General features: G+C 37.7%; 1 protein-coding gene and 1 non-coding gene across 4 annotated transcripts in view; both read right to left on the bottom strand.

Moving 5' to 3' along the window:
- LOC112205576 (POTE ankyrin domain family member B3) overlaps positions 1-16,933 on the bottom strand; it is a 44,702-nt gene extending 27,769 nt beyond the window's left edge. For all 3 annotated transcript variants that reach the window (XR_010150350.1, XR_010150351.1, XM_063791908.1), the window contains exons 1-5: positions 11,691-16,933; positions 7,199-7,313; positions 6,866-7,039; positions 3,942-4,048; positions 2,470-2,607 (exon numbers count right to left, since the gene is read on the bottom strand). Coding sequence is in view for 1 of the 3 variants with exons in the window: in XM_063791908.1 (XP_063647978.1) it covers positions 2,470-2,607; positions 3,942-4,048; positions 6,866-7,039; positions 7,199-7,313; positions 11,691-12,211 (1,055 nt within the window). In the remaining 2 variants the exon portion in view is untranslated. The remainder of the gene's footprint in view (positions 1-2,469; positions 2,608-3,941; positions 4,049-6,865; positions 7,040-7,198; positions 7,314-11,690) is intronic.
- On the bottom strand, positions 1,085-1,191 carry LOC112205824 (U6 spliceosomal RNA). Its single transcript, XR_002939907.1, has one exon. It is a non-coding gene; the product is annotated as a U6 spliceosomal RNA (small nuclear RNA).
- Positions 16,934-20,425: the final 3,492 nt, after the last annotated feature.

Raw genomic sequence — 20,425 nt, 5'->3', positions numbered from 1 at the left:
ATACTGATATAAAAAATACTTACCAAATGTAAAATTCTTAGAGTATTTCAAACAATATCATAATATCAGAATTTAACAGTATTATCCCATACAGTTATGAGTACATTCTACAAACTTTTCTTTAAGCTTCTAATTAAAGAAGAAAAAAATTAGGTGAAATGCTCATAAATCAAGGGCACTGTGACCCAGTAAATCAGCATGCATTAGCATGACATAATAGAAAGTGTCCCAACTCTGCATAAGTCCTAGCTCCATAATGAACAGCTATTTGTTCTTGGACAACTTTCTTCTCTTAGGCTCAATATCTTCTTCTACAAAGTGAGGACTTTGCTGCCTTATTTCACTAGGTTGTTATAAAGATTTAACAAGGTAACATTTTTTAAATGCTCAGAGAAATAGTAAAGCAATGGAATAATCTGTTCCTAAACTTTATGACTAAAATTATCTTGGAATCCCAGATAAAACCCCATGTGTATTTTGTTCATAGGTTCTAATATGCAAATGCTGTAGTTTTCAGAAAATGTTATTAAGTCCTAATTTTGCTTCTTAGTTGTCCTACTCCTTATGGCTCATAATTCAGGGCATCTCAACTGTGTCATAGTTTGTAACTAAATTTTTTCATAAATCTCTCATTAAAGTAGATAATGTGATTGTCCACTATTATGGAGTTGACCAATTTGTTGTGCTAAGGGCAGAAAAACCAATGGATGTTAAGACCTGGCTTGGAGCAATGATCCTTCTCTACAGACTCAAACTCTGAGCCAGCAGATGTTTGTTAGGATAATGTTTTATATTGATGTTCAATTCCAGCTGACATGGGAGACCAAAACTCTACTTTTATTTTTTTTCCGTTTTCATGAAGAAGCTGCAAATTGACATTCTCTAATTTTTGACGTACATACTTATAACATATTTTGCACCGAACACATTATTCAGCTCTAAATCATCTCACAGACCATCTTCCATGACTATTTTTGCAGCACAAATCACATTTTGATATTTTGGTGGCACCCATTTTGCTTTGATTCACACTGTTTCCTTAGAGCTAGTCAGCAAATGGTGAAACGATCTTCCAGTGACTGCACAAAATATGGAATGCTTCAAAGAGTTGTGCTGCCTCCTTATGCAGAAGCCATGCTAACTTTCTCTGTATTGTTCCAATTTTAGGATATGTGCCGCCAAAGCAGGCACAAAGCCCTACCTTTACACATGATTTGTGATGAGTCATGGACAAGGCTTGGCTCTTGTCCATGACTCATCACTACTTACTTAACCTACTTGAGATTCTGAGAATTCTCTTCAATGGCTTCCTGTGAGGTACAATTTGAAAATATTTTAAAATCTTGAGCTAGAGATGGAAGTAGCTTGGACGATTTTCATTATCATGTAAATCAGATCACTCAAGGGGCCAACCACAGCTGGGAGCCACTGCTTGGGGAAGGCTCATATGGGACTTTCTACTGCCTAAGGTTCTACACAGGATATAAAGGTGCCTCACAGTGTAGATCTGGTAGCAAAGAAGAAGAAACAAACACTGATCTCTTTCTGTCACATTATTTGAACCACTCTGACCCTTTATAACAAGCCCACCTAATATCTGCTAGAGAAAAGACCAACAACGGCCTGAAAGGATCTCTTACCATGAAGGTCTCAGCTAATTCTTGGCTAAGATGTGGGTTCCACAATAGGTTCTGAATACAGGAGGAAGGGTCAATTTGCTCACTTTGTGTGCGGATAAAGTCAGGATGCCCAGCGGCCAGAGCAGGGTGCTGGTGCTTTGGGAACAATGGCTGAGCATATAAGCATAGGTAAGGGAACTAAAAAATGTTGTAACTTCAAAGTCACTGTATGAATCCCCATGAAGACTTGAGGGATCTGAATCAGTAAGGGCATCTTGGTGTCAAAGGTCAACAATTACCAGGCAGCAGAACCAGTTTGAGTGGCAACAATGCAGCAACAGAAACAATGGAAACAACAGAATGATTGGAATGTCCTTTTTTTTCTCCTCCTTCTGACTTGATAAAAGGGACTGTCTTCCTTGGATTTAGTGAACCCCTTTGGTTCTTGAAAAATTCAAGGAGTATGTAGGAGATAGTCCCCAGAAGACAGTACAAGGCTTTCTGCTAAACTGGACATTTCAAGACCCAAATAACTAATCAGAAAAATCAAAGATGTGATACTCTTTTTTATCCCATGCATAGGTGTTATACTTGGATGAAATGAACAATATTGGGATCTCTAAGGATAAAGGTCTTAAAAGTCCTGAGGTAAAGAATCCTGCACCCATTGGTACTTCTAACTTGTCTTGCTTTTTGTCTGATTTCTGGCTGATGCAGGGGACTAACTCACTGCCACTCTAAAACTACCTGAACCAAACTATGACATCTCACCTGATATGTAAGATGCAATTGTTATAATTATTTTAAACCTCAATTTAGCATTAACTAGCCTTTTCATGTAAACACTTACACATGATGATGACTAGAAACAGCATACTCTCTGGCCGTCTGTCCAGATAGATCTTGAGAAGATACATCAACATTTTGCTCAAGTAGAAGATTGACTATACTTGCTGATCCACAACATACAGCAAGTATGAGGGCAGTTCTAAAATTACAGAGATAATTTCTCCTTTAGGAACTGTAATAAAGTTATTTTAAAAGCTAATTTGATATACTTTACCAATTTAACATCTTGCCTGTCCATGCAGAATCAAACATTTACATGCGCTAAAAGACATAAGCATCTTGGGTGCTCAAGAGTTCATCTTTGTAAAATACCACCAAGGTTAAAAGGAAGGGACAAAAAGGAAACCTCTTATCTCAGTGGGGTATTGCATAGCAGAATCTACTAATTTAAAGTCCTTTGATGGGCAAGAAACAATGTTAGGGCCACTTATCTGAAGTGGACAAAGATTTAAGTGAAGATTTTGTCACAGCTTCCCTAGACTGATATGCTGTAATAGAAAATTAGCTAGGGGCTAAGATAAATAAGAGCTCTCTGCATGCTGAAAGCAGTAATATTAATAATAATGGTAAGAATAGTAGTCACAGGAGTTTCAGTTAATGATGCCAATAAGCATGTGCTATGCACTGAATTAAATGCCACATATATCTTTCTTGCTTATGCACAGCCAACTTTGAAGGATATATTCTCCTACTTTTCACATATGACAACATATTGGGTGGTAAATAACGTTCCCAATGTCACACACGTAGCAAATAAGAAAGTTAGGAATTAAACCCAGTCTTGTGTGAATCCAAAGCCTAGCTCTTTTCTCTTTATCACCCACCTACAGCTTGCCTTCATTAAAGGAAAAGTGTATCCACTTAAAACTATCTTCACTCCCTCTCTCCATACCAACTAAAAATAAAAACATCAAAATACACTGGAAATAAAAAAGGAAAAAAGCTGTTGAACCCACAGTATGTGGGAATAGCAATTAATTGTCATGTAGGGATAAGCTAACATTAACATTCTTCAAAGAAAGCAACTTAAAGAAGAGTCATTGAAAAGATAAAAGGATTTTCAACTCCTATTTATGTTTAATACAGCATATTTAGTGGAAAAGCATATAAGATATAGAGGTTAAAACCTACTAGAAAGGGTTAAGAAGTTCAATACTGAGTCATAAAGTAAACTGAAAGTTAAAGTTCAAACTTCATAAAATTAATATGAAATCCCTTTAGCTAACATAAGATCATGTAACCAAAAACATCATACAACAAATAACATCAGTCAATATAATAAGAGAAGATGAATCCTACTAAAACAATTCTTTATGTTGCCCAGTCCAAATAATTGCTTTTCTACTTAACTGATTTGTGTTGATACTGATCACTATGTCCCAATAAGTATAATTTAATCTTATTAATTTATTATTTATGACTTGAGTGACTATCAATCTAGAACAACACACAGATTAAAAGAAATAACCATACCTTCCATATCTATCAAGTGCATTTAAATTAGCTTTTTTCTTGATTAAAAATTTCACCACTTGCTGTTTTTGTTCATGTACGCCAAGCAAAAGTGGTGTGAGGCCACACTGTAAAACAATATAAAACAAAAACAATATTTAATTCAAAAAATTATGTATTTCTCAACTGAACTGGAAGCTTATGGACTTACACTCACAGAAAGTAAATAAAATTTGGTCGCTTCCTTCTCACTGTTCTGTACTTTCCCACATGCCACTCCTTCCCTTGGAAACATCCCTTCTCTGCCTCACCACATTAAATCTGATCATCTCAAAAACTCACTTTAAACATTTACTGTTTCCAAGACTCTTTGTTTCTAAATGAGCATTTGGCAAGGCACTTTTGGATGATTTTTTTTTCATTTAAACAAAAAGCTTCTTGAGGGCAGGGGCTGTATCTTTTATCTCTATATTATCCAACCCTAAGACAAAATTGTTGTGTATAAAGCAAGAATTTGAATGTAAAATATTTCTTTAGTTTCACATGTTTTACCAAAGTTCAAGCTCCAACGTGCAATAAATATTGCTATTAATACTCACACTGCCCATTTCAAGAATTTTTCCAACATTTATTCATTTAAAATCTATTTGTATTTAATTTTTCCAGATTGTTAACTAGATAGATAATCAGTTCATAGGATTACTGAAACTAAGAGATTTCCTATCTGTATTCTTAATAACTCCATGGTTTTTAGTGTTTAAACCTGCCATCCTGATTAAGCCAAAGCTCTACAAACTTAAGAGACATACTGGATAGCCCATAATACAGCTTCAATTGACAAAAAAGGTTTAGAATTTGCTACAATTCTGAGAAAACTCTGCTCTTAAAAATGACTTACTGACCTAAGCACTTGAATGATTGAACAAAGGGACACAAAGTCCTGAGAGAGCCATCCTCTACTTATTGGAAGACTACTCACTGCAAATTTCTAAAGACCTTCTGAATGGCAGTGAATAACTGATGGTAGAAAGGAAAAGGTATTATTCTGTAAGCTGATAGATAGTGCCAATAATATTCATTTTAATGTCCCAATGACAGAGATAAGTCAGACTAGGCCAGGAATGGTGGCTCACACCTGTAATCTTAGCATTTTGGGAGCCTGAGGTGGGTGATTCACTTGAGCCCAGGAGTTCAAGATCAGCCTGAGAAACATGGCAAAAACCTCATCTCTACTAAAAAAAAAATACAAAAACAGATTGGAGGACCACCAGAGCTTAGGGACGTCAAGGCTGTGGTGATCTGTGACCGCACCACTGCACTCCAGCCTGGGGAACAGAGTGAGACCCCATCTCAAAAACAAACAAACAAAAATTTAGATTAATGTTATTGGAAAGGAAAGATTTAAAGGAATTAGCACATATCCAACTCCAACTCTTCCAGAAATATCTGAAGTTTCTGAGATATAAGAATTTACATATTACACTTATGTATTCAGTGGTTAAGCAGGAGTGTATCCGGATTTTGAGAAATTTGTTGTTGTTGTTGTTGTTGTTATTAGAGACAGGGTCTCATTATGTTGACCAGGCTAGACTAGAACTCCTAAGCTCAAGCAATCCTCCCACCTCAGCCTCCCTAGCAGCTGGGACTACAGCCATGCACCACCATGCCTGGCTTCAAGGAAACCTTTTTAAACGTACATATCCAGGCTTTATTAGACTTACTCTATCAAAATCTTCAGGGGAAAACCTAGACTTGAAGATTATTTAAAAATTTTCCTGAGGTAACTGGAATGCACAACTCTAGCTGGAAGCTAGTGCAATAGACAATTATTTCAGTCTCATCTCTCATCCACATAAACAATTCCCTTTATCATTTGAGGATTTGGCCAAAAAGAGGAAAGAGGAGGAGAGAGACTCATTTGCTGAAAACACCACAAAATTTTCCCCGGTAAGAGTAGAACAAGGTCTAGTAAACTCAAAATCCAACCTGATCTTTTTACTTATAAGCCCCTTATCTCCCACCTTCCCATCAAGACATTCTAGAATTGAAAGCAGAGTTGAGATTCTAATTGGCCATTTCTACCAGAATAGGATACTAAGTTGGTTAATTACTTGTTATTCCTTCTACTCAAGGGTTTCCCACTACATTACCACATATTCACTGCCAATCTGGTTCCTCAGAGGCCTCCTAAAATTGATCTCTAGGCAGTTTACAACCCACTAACTCCCTCTCCCAAACTGAAAACTGTCATTCTCTAAAATGGAAAAGAACCCTGTCTCACCATATAAAGGAAACAAATGAATGAACAACAATAACAACACACACACACACACACACACACACACACACACACACACACACACACAAAACCTCTTCATGGTCTTTTCCCCCATTACCTAATTTCCAAGTTGGCCTTGATATTTCTGATTGCTGCATTTTTCCCTTTCCACTTCTGCCTCATGAGCAATCAGAAATATCTTAAGCCTTGCCACTGAGAGATACATCACCTCATATCTATTAGTGTTTTTTTAGGAATTTGCCAAAGTAGCAGGATTACTATTCACTGAAACATGTTTAAGTTTTCTTGGAGTTTTAATGTAAAACCTATTTCCAGGGCAAATTTTGTCATTTTACATTTGTTAGGGAAAAAAAACTTGGCAGGGAAAAATTGAAAAAAAAAAAAAGTATTACCTTTTACAAATTCAGTGTTTTTTTTTTTTTTTAAAAAAAGCATTAACCACAAGTGCACTGAAAAAACTGTACCCTCTAATGCTTCTTTAAAAGTAACAATATTTAAAATAAAGTCTTAGATAATTAAGTCATTTCAAAATATTTTCATTCAGGTTATGCTTGAGCTTCCAAATACGGAAAACTGGCCCTTACACAGGTCAATGTTAACACGAATGCATTTCAGTATTTTGAAGATAAAATTGGTAGATCTATACCTTGTTTTTTGATTCAATATCAGCACCATATAAGAGCAGTGCTTTGGCCATTAATTTATCTTCATTGTAGACAGCATAGTGTAGAGCGGTATTTCCATACTCATCTTGAATATTTTGATCAGCGCCATGTTCCAGCAACATTAACACACATTCATCTTCCTGGCATTGTACGGCCTGTCAGTATTAGACCAAAAACAAATTATAAGTCCTAGGAATTCAAAATAACATTCCACAGCTTTCACCAACTAGTTATATTTAAATGAGAAAACTCATTTTTATGCTATCTATTGAAATCAAACCCATCTCACGCTGATATAGTTGACTACTGCATACCTTTATCAGAGCTGTCCTTTTTTTGTTGTCAAGGACATTAAGTTGACATCGTCTGTCCAGCAGGAGTTGTACTACTTCTGAATTTCCATTGGCAGAGGCCAAATGTAGAGCAGTCCTATGAGAGTGAGAAGACTTCAGGAAATTGTAGTGCACTAGCTAATGCCACATTAATGATTCATGTAGTTGCAAACACTGAATAGCCTATTACTCTGCCTTCAAAACAAACTCAATTTTCCTTTGAAGAAAGCACACTACTTATTACCTCTCATTAGTCACTGTATTAATGAAAGAGCAGCCTATTTGAATAGAAAGAGCATAGCTCTTGGATGACATTCAACTTGGGCTGGAATCCTACTTGAAGCTCTGTCGCTTCCTAGCTGTTGCTTAGCCTTTTTGTGTCTCAATTTCCTCATCAATAAAGTGGGAATGAAAATAGTCAGTTTCTCAGAGGAAACCACTGTAATGCTTAAATAAGACTCTACACAAAATATAGAATAGTTCCTAACACAAATAACAGCTCAAAAATTGTAAGATATTATAATTTTTACTAATACCACTAAAGACAACATTTGAATTAAGTGAAACGATACAATTATACCTACACTTTCAGGTACATTTTAAAGATTACAGGTAGCATTGTACTGTATTTTATTGAGTCTAAGATGATCATTGTCTCCATGTTTTAACATTTCTTACACTGAAATACCACTTATAATTCATGATTTACTATAATTATAATTGGCAGCATTTAAATAATTTTCTTAGTGAGACATAAAATAATGGGGCATCATACAATCCCTGGTGCCTTACATTAAGTAGAATATGTTATAATATAACAGGTCTGGGGCAGTTCCAGTCAGATGACTAGCATTTAGATAAATTTTAGTTCTTAAAAGAACTATGGAATAAGAGGGCTGAAGTGAAAACAAAAACAATTTTCTAAAATAATCTATTTCTTACTTTGGTTTTCAAAAACTTTAAGCCAAAGAAAACTTGAAATTCAAATGAATAGCATGGGCTCATTTTTTTCAATACTTAGATTTATACAATGTATGTACATCAGATATTTCCAATCATTCATATTAGGATTTAAGACTGTCATAAATTTTCTCTTTTTAAAATGGATTTAGGAAACTATTTGTGGAGCTTTTTTCAACTTTTACATTCGGGGATACAGGTGCAGGATGTGCAGGTTGGTTAACATAGGTAAACGTGTTCCAAGGGGGTTGGTTGTACAGATTATTTCATTACCCAGGTGTTAAGCCTAGTACCCGTTAGTTCTATTTCCTGCTTCTTTCCTTCCTCCCACCCTCCACCCTCTGATAGGCCCCAGTGTGTGTTGCTTCCCTCTAGGTGTCTGTGTGTTCTCCTCATTTAGCTCCCACCTATAAGTGAGACCATGCAGTATTTGGTTTTCTCTTCCTATGTTAGTTTGCTAAGGATAATGGCCTTCAACACCATCTATGTCCCTGCAAAGGACAGGCTCTTGTTCTTTCTTTTATGGCTACATAGTATTCCATGCTGTTTATGTACCACATTTAAGTTCTTAAAACAGCTAAAACAGCCTTTACCCAAGTGTTATAAATTTTCAAAACGGCAGTTAAGGGTTATCTTTTACTATTTTCCACCTTCAGAAGTGCTTTTGTTTGAAAGGAGGGAGGAAAAGCTTCAATTGAGATTAAGTCCTAATGCCCCAATTTTGATTCTCTCAGCTTGCTCAGGCGCAGCAGGTAAACATGAAGTTTTCAAAGGTGGAAGGATCCTGAGAGATAGCAGAATATGCCTGCCATATAATAGGTGTCTGGCTTATGTTTGATGACTAAACGGATTGAAAGAATGGATAAACATAGGTTGGAAGTTCAATATTTATAAAGGAAAACTCCTGTTGAGTAGAGCAATACATTTGCGATAGTAATGATCATTTATATTTGCTATTTTAGTTTTCATAAATATATAACTAAACTAAAATAATTAATCCATACTATTTACATGTTAATCTATATATAATAAAATATATATACAATAAAATCTACCAGAAGAGGTAAACAGAAGCCCTCTACTTCTGAAGAGGGTAAAAGTTCACAGAAGATAGCCATCCACAGGTATAAAAATAAATAATAGAATGTGAGATATTATTTGTATGCAAGTAGCATATTCCTTCTCTTCCCAAGAATTATTTCATTACTAATGAAACTTAACGAAAACTTTTCAGATGTTCATTGCAGAAATCACAGATAAGAGAAAGGGAAAAACTTCACTTACAAATCCCCAGAAATAAGTTTGATTATATTTTCCACATATTTCCAGCTAACACAAGAGCAGATTCTGTTTGTGTATATGTATAACAAACTGATTTTTTCTCACTTGATATAGCAAAGTACATCTCTGCATGCCGACATATCTCTGTATCTACTGACACCCTCAATGGTTACATATTATTCCATCCTATGGATGCACTGAAATTTGTTCATAAAATCTTTATATGAGTTCTTCTCAATACATGGCTATTTTAAGCAATACTAAGAAAAACAGCTGTGTCTGTTTCATATAGATATTTCAGTATAATGGAATAGATGGGTAAAAGGCATACACATTTTAAAAATGTGGTTCTTACCATCAAAGTGTCTATTTGAAAAGTCGCAGCAACTTAAACTTTCAGCAAGTATATAAGTACCACTGTTCTTCACCCTCACAAACTTTGTGGACACAAAACAGTATTTCATTCCTTTATATTTATTTATTTATTTTTATTTATTTATTTTTTTGAGATGGAGTCTCACTCCATCACCCAGGCTGGAGTGTAGTGGTGCAATCTCAGCTCACTGCAACCTCCATCTCCCTGGTTCAAGCAATTCTCCTGCCTCAGCCTCCTGAGTAGCTAGGATTACAGGTGCATGCCACCATGCCCAGCTAATTCTTTGTATTTTTAGTAGAAACAGGTTTCACCATGCTGGCCAGGCTAGTATCAAACTCCTGACCTCGTGATCCACCTGCCTTGGCCTCCCAAAGTGCTGGGATTACAGGCATGAGCCACCATGGCTGGCCTTTCATTCCTCTTCTAACTTGAACAGAAAATAGTCTTTCATTCCTCTTCTAACTTAAATTCCTTCTCTTAGCAGGAATGCTATGTTTTCCTGTGTGCACAGGTCACTGGTAGACATGCAAAAAAGTACCTTGCCCAATTTTAAATTGAGCTTATTTTATTATATCTGCATATATATGCTGGTTTCAGTGGCTCATGACTGTAATCTCAGCACTTTGGGAGGCTGAGGTGGGTGGATCACAAGGACAGGAGTTCAAGACCAGCCTGGCAAAGATGGTGAAATCCCGTCTTGATTAAGAACACAAAAAATTAGCCAGGCATGGTGGTGGGTGCCTGTAATCCCAGCTACTTGGTAGGCTGAGGCAGAGAATTACTTGAACCAGGAACCAGAGGTTGTAGTGAGCTGATACTGCACCACTGCACTCCAGCCTGGGCTATGGAGTGAGAGTCTGTCTCAGAAAAATAAATAAATATTTGCACATATAAATAGGCATTTGTGTTTTCTTCTGGTACTTTTCTCCTTTTGTATCTTTAAAATTTTTAATCTATACTCCAGGAACTTATTTTTGTGACATAAAAATCTAGGTAGTTTTCTCCAAACAGCATGCATTTAATTTATGAATAATTCACCTTGTTTTACCAATATGAAACATCACCATTATCAAGTGCTAAATTCTTACATATATTTGGGTATTTCTGGATTTCCTATTCTGTTCTGTTCATTTATGTCTTTTCAGCTGTTAGTAAACAATTTGTGGAAATAACACACGCACATTTTGATATCTGGAAAAGCAAGTCTTTTTCCATTCTGTTACAAAAAATCAATTTATCACAATGATAAAATACATCATGTGCAATTTAAAGACACTAAGACTTTGCTATTTTTATTTGGCTTATGTAAAAGTGATAAACACAGAAAAAGCTCACATCTTAAGAAAAACGAACCCTCCTATTCAAAGATATGAACCATACTTCCCATTTCAGTTTCCTTTTAAGGTTACTCAGTAAAGAACGTATTTACATAGGGTACACATCGATATAAAATCCATATTGGATTTTATTTGAAAAATATTTAGCCCAGAAGTTGATATATTATGGGACTTAGTTCTCAATATACACCTTTCTATAGTGTATAGAACATTGTTTTAAAATGTGTACATTAAAAATAATCTGCTGCATCGACTTAATTTTGCGAGTTAAATCACTTTAAAACCGTCTATTAGTGTTCTATAAGGGAAATTATAATTGGATTGGAAATCAGCTAAAGTTTTGTTTTTGTGTTGCTGTTTATAAAGGGACCTGGGCCCTGACCTCTCTGAGGTTTCCACACCCAGGGTGGTGTGGGGCCTGCGGAGGAAGAGAAAGCCTGGCTCCTCCCTCCCTGTGCCAGGAGGGTATGTCCCCATCATCCCCCCATGTCCCGCCTCCTCCCATCCCAGGCCCGGTTACCTCTTTTGCTTGTCCCTCTTGTTCATGTCAGTGTCCCTGAGCATGACGATGAGATCCTTTCTGGGGACTTTACCCCACCAGGCAGCTCTGTGGAGCTTGTCCAGATCTTCTCGACGGACGTGGTACCTCGGCTCCATGAAGGCGCTGTCGTCATAGTCTCCCCAAGTGCCCACGTTGCTCTTGCCGCTCCCCCTGCAGCAGGGGAAGCAGTGACAGCACCACTTGCCCATCTTGCTCCTGAGTGTCTTCATAAAGTTGTTGTCATGGTCTCCAGAAGTGCCCACATTGCTCGTGCCGCTCCCCCTGCAGCAGGGGAAGCAGTGGTGGCAACACTTGCCCATCTTGCTCCTGAGCGTCTTCATAAAGGAGTCGTCATGGTCTCCAGAAGTGCCCATGTTGCTCTTGCCGCTCCCCCTGCAGCAGGGGAAGCGGTGGTGGCACCACTTGCCCATCTTGCTCCTGAGCTCAAAAGGCTTCTTCACAGCAGAGGCAGCGGGCATTGAACAAACCTCAGCCACCATCTGCTTTTAACAGCCAGGGGAGGCCGGTAGTAGCGAACAGATCGCGTCTACCAACCAGTTTCACCAACTAGCAGGAAACCCTGGGTTTCCAATCTGTTTGAAGAGAAAGGTCAATCCCAGCCAAAACTTGCCAACCCCAGCAAGGGAGCCCAGCCCACCCCACCCAGGGAAAACCCACACCCACCCGGGGAAAGCCCACGCCCACCAGGGGGACCCCACGCCCACCCCAGGAAAGGCCAAGCCCCCCCTCCCAAGGAAACACCCAGCCCAGTCAAGGGAATGCCAAACCCAGCAGAGAAAAGGTCAAGCCCAGCAAAGGAATGCGAGGGAGGAAACGCCAATCCAAGCAAGAAACACCAGGCAAAGCGACTAACAGCCAAGCCAAGCTAGGAACGCAAGGCCAAGCGAGGAACGCGAAGCGAAGCGTACCCGTTACAGGTAAGCCAAGCCGTTATGCGCGTGCGGGGCGCGCGCGCCTCAGACGTTATGCGGCGTGCGCGTGAAGCGTGCGCGTGTCATTGCACGTGGTGCAGGAAGTGGCCGATGTGTGCAATCCGCGTGCGCAAGTCTTGGCGCCACAAATGTCAGTGACAGCCTTGCGTTACTGGCAAAGTTCATGGGAGTTGGCCCAGCTTTCTGGCCACTGAGGAGAAGCCTGTGGTGGGAAAAAGCCTCTTGAAGCAGGACTGGGGCTAGAGCGCCTGGAACTCGAGGATGCTGACAGCCTCCTCTGAAGAAAGCCCCCAAGACACTAGTGGTGGCGCTGTTGCGGGTGGCCGCTGCTGCAGCTTAGAGCTCTGGTTGGCGGAGCTGGATGCAAATGGCCTCAAAATCTCCCACCACAAGACGCCCACGGAGCCCAGGGCCTGCCTGAGGCGCCTTCCACACCTGCTCCTCCTTGGTCCGCACCCAGAACACAGGGCCATCAGCAACGGGGCACTCGGGGCCACAGAATCGGGGCTGGGCTGCTAGCTCCTGCTGTGGTGCCCCCTGCCTGGTGTCCAAACCAGGGCCAACAGCTGTGGGGCTTCTGGCCCGGGGTGCTTCGCTTCACTGGCATGCAGTAGGGTTGAGGTGCAGGCCGCTGTCTCCAGGCCTGCAAGAGGGGGCTGGGAGGAGCACCTACCACTGATGGGGAGATGCAGGAAGGCACCCCCACGTGCAGATCCTGGGAACAGGACACTGCCAGCACCAGGGAGCCAGATCAGAGCCTCCCTGGCAGCCTGTGAGCTGGACCCAGGCAGTGGCACCTCGACCCTCCTGCTGGGACCCTCCTGCTGTGCAGGCTTATGCAGCCAGGCTCCAGGCTGCTTCACCCATACTGCAGGTGCTTTGGTGTGGGAGGAAAAATGCATTCTGGCCAGGCACTGTGGCTCACGCCTGTAATCCCAGCACTTTGGGAGGCTGAGGCGGGCGGATCATAAGGTCAGGAGATAAAGACCATCCTGGCTAACACGGTGAAACCTCATCTCTACTAAAAATACAAAATACTAGCGGGCATGGTGGTGGGCGCCTGTAGTCCCAGCTACTCGGGAGGCAGGAGAATGGCGTGAACCCGGGAGGCGGAGCTTGCAGTGAGCCGAGATCGCATCACTGCAACCTGGGCGACAAAGCAAGACTCTGTCAAAAAATGAAAGAGACAGAGAGAGACAGAGACAAAGACAGAGACGGAGACAGAGAGACAGACGGAGAGAGAGAAAAATGGATTCTAAGCCTGGGACACCGACCTGCTCTTGCCAACAAAAGCAGAGGGGAAGCCAATTACAAGTGCAAAAAAAAAGTTTTTATTTCAGTGGGATGAATGTCTAGGTGTGCAGTCACTGGAGTAAACATCACTGGGACATGCTGTGTAATTCTTTGTGTACATTGCTGAGTTCTACTGCTAATGTTAGCCCATTTCATTCATGAAATTGGTAATTTATGACATCCCTTTTTTCTTTATCATTATTAGTTAGGTTTGTCAATTTTATAGATATTTTCAAAGAACCAGCTTTATTTCTTTGCTTTTCTTTGTTGTTTTCTTTTGGCTGTTTCATTTATTTCTGCTCTTATCCTTATTATATTCTTTCTTATATTTGTTTTGATTTTATTTTGCTACTATTTTCTACTTTCTTGATGTGATAGCTTGAATTTTTGAGAGATTTCTACTTTTCTATTATACATATTTAGTGAAATACATTTTCCTCTCAGCACTGACGTCAACTGTGTTAAATCAAGTTTGATATGTTGTATTTTTATTTTTATTCAGTTTAATATATTTAATTGTTTCCCTTGAGACGTTCTCCTTAGAAGTGTGCTTGCTGTTTAGCACTATTCACAATAGCAAAGACATGGAATCAACCTAAATGCCCATCGGTAATAGACTGGCTGAAGAAAATGCAGTACCCATACAACATGGAATACTATGCAGCCATAAAAATGAAGGAGATCATGTCCATTGCAGGGACATGGATGGAACAGGAAGCCATTATCCTCAGGAAACTAATGCAGAAACAGAAAGCCAAACATCTAATGTTCTCACTTATAAGTAGGAGCTGAACAATGAGAACACATGGACACAGGGAAGTAAGCAACACACACTGGGGCCTGTGGATGGGGGAGGGAGAGGAGAGCATCGGGAAAAATCTCTAATGCATGCTGGGCTTAAACCGAGGTGATGGGTTGATAGGTAGGGAAAACCACCATGGCACAAATTTACCTATGTAACAAACCTGCACATCTTTCACACCTACCCCAGAACTTAAAATAAATAAAAATGTAAAAAAAAAGAACTAAAAAAGTATGCTGTTTATTTTTCAAGTATTTAAGATTCTGCTGTTATTTTACTTTTTTATTTTTAATTTGATGCCATTTTGGCTGGAGGATACATTCTACAGGATTTCAGTTTTTAAAAAATTCTTAATGTTTGTTAAAATCCAGGATACAGTCCATTTTGGTTTATGTTCTGTGGGTACCTAAATGTTCTGCTGTATTCTGCTGCTAGGGGGTGGAGCCTGTTTTTTTCTTCTTTTTTTTATCTCCAGGTACAATTTGCCCTATCAGACACCTGATATAGTAAGTAGCCCATCAGGTATCCAGCAGTAAAAACTAAATTAGTGGAAGGAAGTCCTGTCCCAACTGGTTTGACATATTGTGGCTGAATTTTTAGGTTTTAGTGAAAATAATAATGATGGCTTGATCTTCAAAGTTTTTTTTTTTTTTACCATTTCCCAAATAGCTGAGGATTATTGTAGTGTAACCACTTAAAACTCTGATGAAATGTGGAAAGAATTTCTTTTTCTAATTGATACTTTGTGAGTGCAACTACTTTGCATTGTGCAGAGAGAAAAAAATATATTCCAGGCATTCGCCAAATCAAAAGTGCATGAACAAGTCCCTAAATTTCTTCCTGTCCTCAGATTTCCACCATAAAGTTTCAGACCAAATAAAAAATTGTTTTTTCACTAATTTTCTTTGAGGAAATGTAAGAGAAAAAAAAGAAAGAAACAAGTGTTTTGAGGGGTAGAATTTTGGCAATTATATGAGATTGTAAAATCTGAATGTGGATTAGCTTCAACCCATCAAAGATTCAAGAACAGCTACAGTTCTAAGAATGAGCCAAAAAAAATGGGTATGCATTGAGGGGAGGGAATTAGGAAGGGAATTTATAGCCATTCAGACATTTCCCAACATTAAGCCTTCATGAATTTTGCATTGGAAAGAAATATTTAAAAATTAAGAAACTCAGTATCCAGTCCACCCTGTGATAAATACTGCAATGTGCCCAAGCATTCTAATTTGAGCATGGCTTTGTGCTTTGCCAATCATAACAATGGGAGATAGAAGTAATAAGAGCCTGCATGAAGCACTGTGCTAATGATAATTTTCCCAGTAAGAACAAAAGAGAGGCCATTACTTTTAAACATCATTGAATATAATCAAACACTGGGTAGGCTTGTCTGTATTTAGATTTTATAACTCTACGGTTATAGCTATAAAGTAAAAAAGACATATTATAAAATTTCTGTCATTAAGAAAACTATTTATTATTACAAATGTGAATTTCTCTAGATGGTAAATTCTTTGGAATTAGTTGACTTCATGTAAGTTGATTTGTTCAGTAACACAGAGTAGACTTCTTGTAAATAGGAACAAGTGTGCATCTGATCAAGATCCACTATTTTCTTATACGTATATCCCTTTTCTGCCTTCCCTCAGAATACTATCTTTCACAAAACAACACACATCTCTTCCACCAACTTCTCCCCCGAATACTGCATATTCGATCAGTGTCCACAAATGTTAGATACAGAATGTTACATTACTATTAGGTTCGCACAAATGTAGTTGTGATTAATGGCAAAAATCGCAATTATTTTTGCACCAACCTAATAGTAACATTGAAACACAATATTAGTTATTCAACATCAGAAAGATCTTCCAGAACAGTCATCACCACAGATGGGCCAAACTATTATTTGTAGGGCACTGCAGTAAGTTAGAATTTTATCAAATTCATAAATTAATGGATATTTTGTTACGGGATATGAACAGCCTATAGTATAAATTTGAGCTATACATTGTTGGGAGAACAAAATAGTAAAACGATATAATAGTAGCAATCACGTGGTGACCTTTCTGTCACACTTACAATTTTCAATGCACTTGTCTACTTATTATTTCATGTGTGGATGGGTTAGCTGAGTGGCGGGGCCATCAGATGTCATATATACAGATGACTCCCTTCTATACACCATTCTGCCATTAGTTGATGTCTATTTTACTTTTGCTTTTCCCTTCCCATTTCACTACTAGTTAAAAATCCTAATCTTGAGTTCTAAATCACACATAGTTTTACTCATGTGTAGTTGTACCTGACAAAGAATTACACTACATAAATTCCATCCATTAGAGGTGTGGCCGAATGGACAGAAAACCATTAACATTGATTACTTCAGTGCATGTGGGATTGCAAATGCAGATGAGAAGGAGAAGGTTTTTATTTTTTCTTTATATAAGTTTACCTTATGTATTCTAATGCAAGGCTCAAGTATCATTTATAGTGAAACATTAAAATGTTCTTAAAAGTTCATGTCCTTAATGTTCTGTAAAGAAAGCATAAACTCATTTATTGCAAGAAATGCAACAATTTATTTCATTCCTCAGATTATTGATCCTAATATAAATAAAACTGTTCTGAACTTGCACAGAGATATTTAAACAAACAAAAACTAGAGAAGAAGTGAAAAAAAAGAATGCTTTTTAAATTACTTAATCATTGTTGATGGACTGAAAACATCCAACTTACATCTCCTGAATTAAATCTGATATTTTCCTGGAGAGTAGTGAGGAGTAGTTGAGGGTAGATAGAAAACAGAGTGTATTTTGAAAAATGTAAAATTTAGAGAAGCTTAATTTAAACACTCCCTGTGTGTCAAAGAGCTATTAAATAAAATTTTCATGATTTTAATGTAAGTCAATCTGAACTAGCATATGGTCTAAATTTCTCTTAGGTTGCACATGGATTTAAAATGTAGGGGGAAAAGATCACTTGGCAAATATGCTTTTGGTTTTGAAAAACTTCCAAATGTTTAAAAAGTACTTTTCAAATCAACCATACCCATATGCATCCAGGTTTTCTCATTCTCACCACTGAAGGATAAAAAGAACTAGAATTAAGGCAAAATGGATGGAGAGGTCATACATATGCTGTAAAACTAAAAATCAGTTGATTCTTTAGGGAATTGGTTAAAAAAATAAATTTAGTCCTTATGGCAATTTAACCCAAAGAATCTAACACTTATTCTTAGTGGCTTAGGATCATGGATGATATTAATCTGTCACAAAATGATTCTATGACTATTTCCAGAAGTGGAAAAGTGCAGAAATAGAAAATGCACATGATATTGCTATTTTATTTTGTTCCAAGTCTTGTTACTATTGGTGGAAAACAGTGTTCCAAAGGAATGAATATTTAGATAAATTATGGCATGAAGAATCAGTTTCAATCGTTTATGCATAGATACATTGATAATAACTGAACATCTTTGGCATCTGGCTTCCAGATACAGTGACGATTCCCTCATGATATCTAGAAATTAAATAGATGTGCATGAACACTTTAAAAAATGTAAAAACATTAAATGTCAGTTATTTTGAAATAAGTTATATTTTTAAATAAGAAGCATTGTTAATTAAAAATTAGAAAATAGAGAGCTATATTTGGACAATTACTCAATGTTTTTTCCAAGTAACAGATGAAATATATTTTGACTTTTTTTGTTTTAAATAAATGCAAATATATAGATGCAAAACAAATCAGACATTGCTACAAATGAAATATGTGTGCTGTCTGTAATTCTCAAACATTGAATAATATTCAGTGAACTTCAACACATGCCTTTGGTGGCCCGTTAAAATTCATTATAATGAATTTTGAATTAGATTCCAAAATGAACACACTATTTTCTTAGCTTTTAGTGTCGGTCGGTTTTTTCTATTTTCTTTTTTTTTTTTTTTTGACTGAGGTGGAGTCTCACTCTGTCACCCAGGCTGGAGTGCAGTAGCGCAATCTCGGCTTACTGCAAGCACCGCCTCCCAGGTTCAAGCGATTCTCTTACCTCAGCTTCTCAAGTAGCTGAGGTTACAGGTGCGTGCCACCACGCCCAGCTAATTTTTGTATTTTTGGTAGAGATGAGGTTTCACCATGTTGGCCAGGCTGGTCTTGAACTCCCGACCTCAGGTGATCCACCCAACTTGGCCTCCCAGAGTGCTGGGATTACAGGCGTGAGCCACTGCACCTGACTGGTTTTTTTTTTTTCTATTTTCATTACTAAGACTAAACAATAGTTATGTGACTGAATACAGCTGATCATTTTACCAACTCCTTTCAGCAAATTCATTTTGTCATTTTAATTAAATTTAATTAAATTTAATTAATAAAATTAATTAAATTTAATTAAATTTAATTTTGTCATTACAATTAAAATTGTAAATTTTAATTAAAATTTACAAATTTAAGAAGTGAATAAATATAGATACTATAGCACATATATTTCCCAAAACATAATATGTGTGTGTGTGTGTGTGTGTGTGTGTGCATTTGGGAAATAAAAGAGTATTATATTTTACTCAAACAACATCAAACATGCAGTCAGGTAAGTTTGATGAAGAAGGTAATATTTCAGCCTAAGAATGAGAATTCTGTAAGACAATGTGTTACTTTATAGTATCAGTTATGTGACCCTTCCACACTGATATTTTGGGTGCAATTGCACCCTCTTTGCCATATACTCTTGGGAGAATAGAAGGTTCTTCACATTTTTCCATTCATTATAACTTCTCCTGTAGGACGGCCCACAAATACATTTCCTGGACTATATTAAGGAAACAAAAGCAAACAAATATGAGAAAATAATAAAGGTAAGTGTCTGGGAGGGTGGGAAATCAAATTCAGTGGGGTTTAAACTATATCTCATACAAGTGCCCCAAAGTTGTGCTTTTGGAGAAATTCACCTTGGATAGAGACATGGTCAAGTGATATATTCCCTTTACCTTTTTTAAAAAACAATACATAGCTATATCCTTGGAAGAGAGGCAAGGAGTGCTGTAGGGTAACTATCTTTGATTTCTGTTGTGCTTCAGAGGAAGTGTAACTTTCTTAAAAGATACCTTGACTTTTGTCATATTTAGCTATTCGTTCCTTTTTATTTAGGAAAAAAAGTCTGAGCCTGCTGTGGCTTGGGCTCTTATTATCTTTTCTTGGGCTTCTTGGATCTCATAAATGATAACTCTACTTTTATTGTTGCCTTCTCCAAAGGAACCTGAATACCAGCGTCACCTTCATTTACTCTAAAGCATGATTCTCTGCCTAAGAAAACCCCTATAGCTGACATTTACATTTACTTTATACCTCTCTTAATCTTTTGAGGAATGCCTCTCTACCTGTTCTGCATAGTAAAGTTCTAATTAATTACAACTATGAAACAGATATTTCCTTCTTTTCTTATGTTTTATATATTGAATTACTTCATTATTGCCAAGCATAATCTATCTGCTTTGCAATTATTATTCAATATAAGCTTGCCTCTTCCATTAGACTTTGGAATTCCTGAGATAAGAAATTACGTTTTATTCTGAAAGTGTGCTTAAATCAATGGAAAGATGGTTTGTCCAAACAGGATATAGAGGAATAGAGTTATTCTGTACACAGCCACCTTTAGTTGCAAGAGCGGC

Source organism: Pan troglodytes, chromosome 14, assembly GCF_028858775.2.
Source record: "Pan troglodytes isolate AG18354 chromosome 14, NHGRI_mPanTro3-v2.0_pri, whole genome shotgun sequence".
Classification (NCBI taxonomy): domain Eukaryota; kingdom Metazoa; phylum Chordata; class Mammalia; order Primates; family Hominidae; genus Pan; species Pan troglodytes.
The sequence above is the reverse complement of the archived record's forward strand: the minus strand, read 5'-3'. Positions and strand labels throughout refer to the sequence as shown.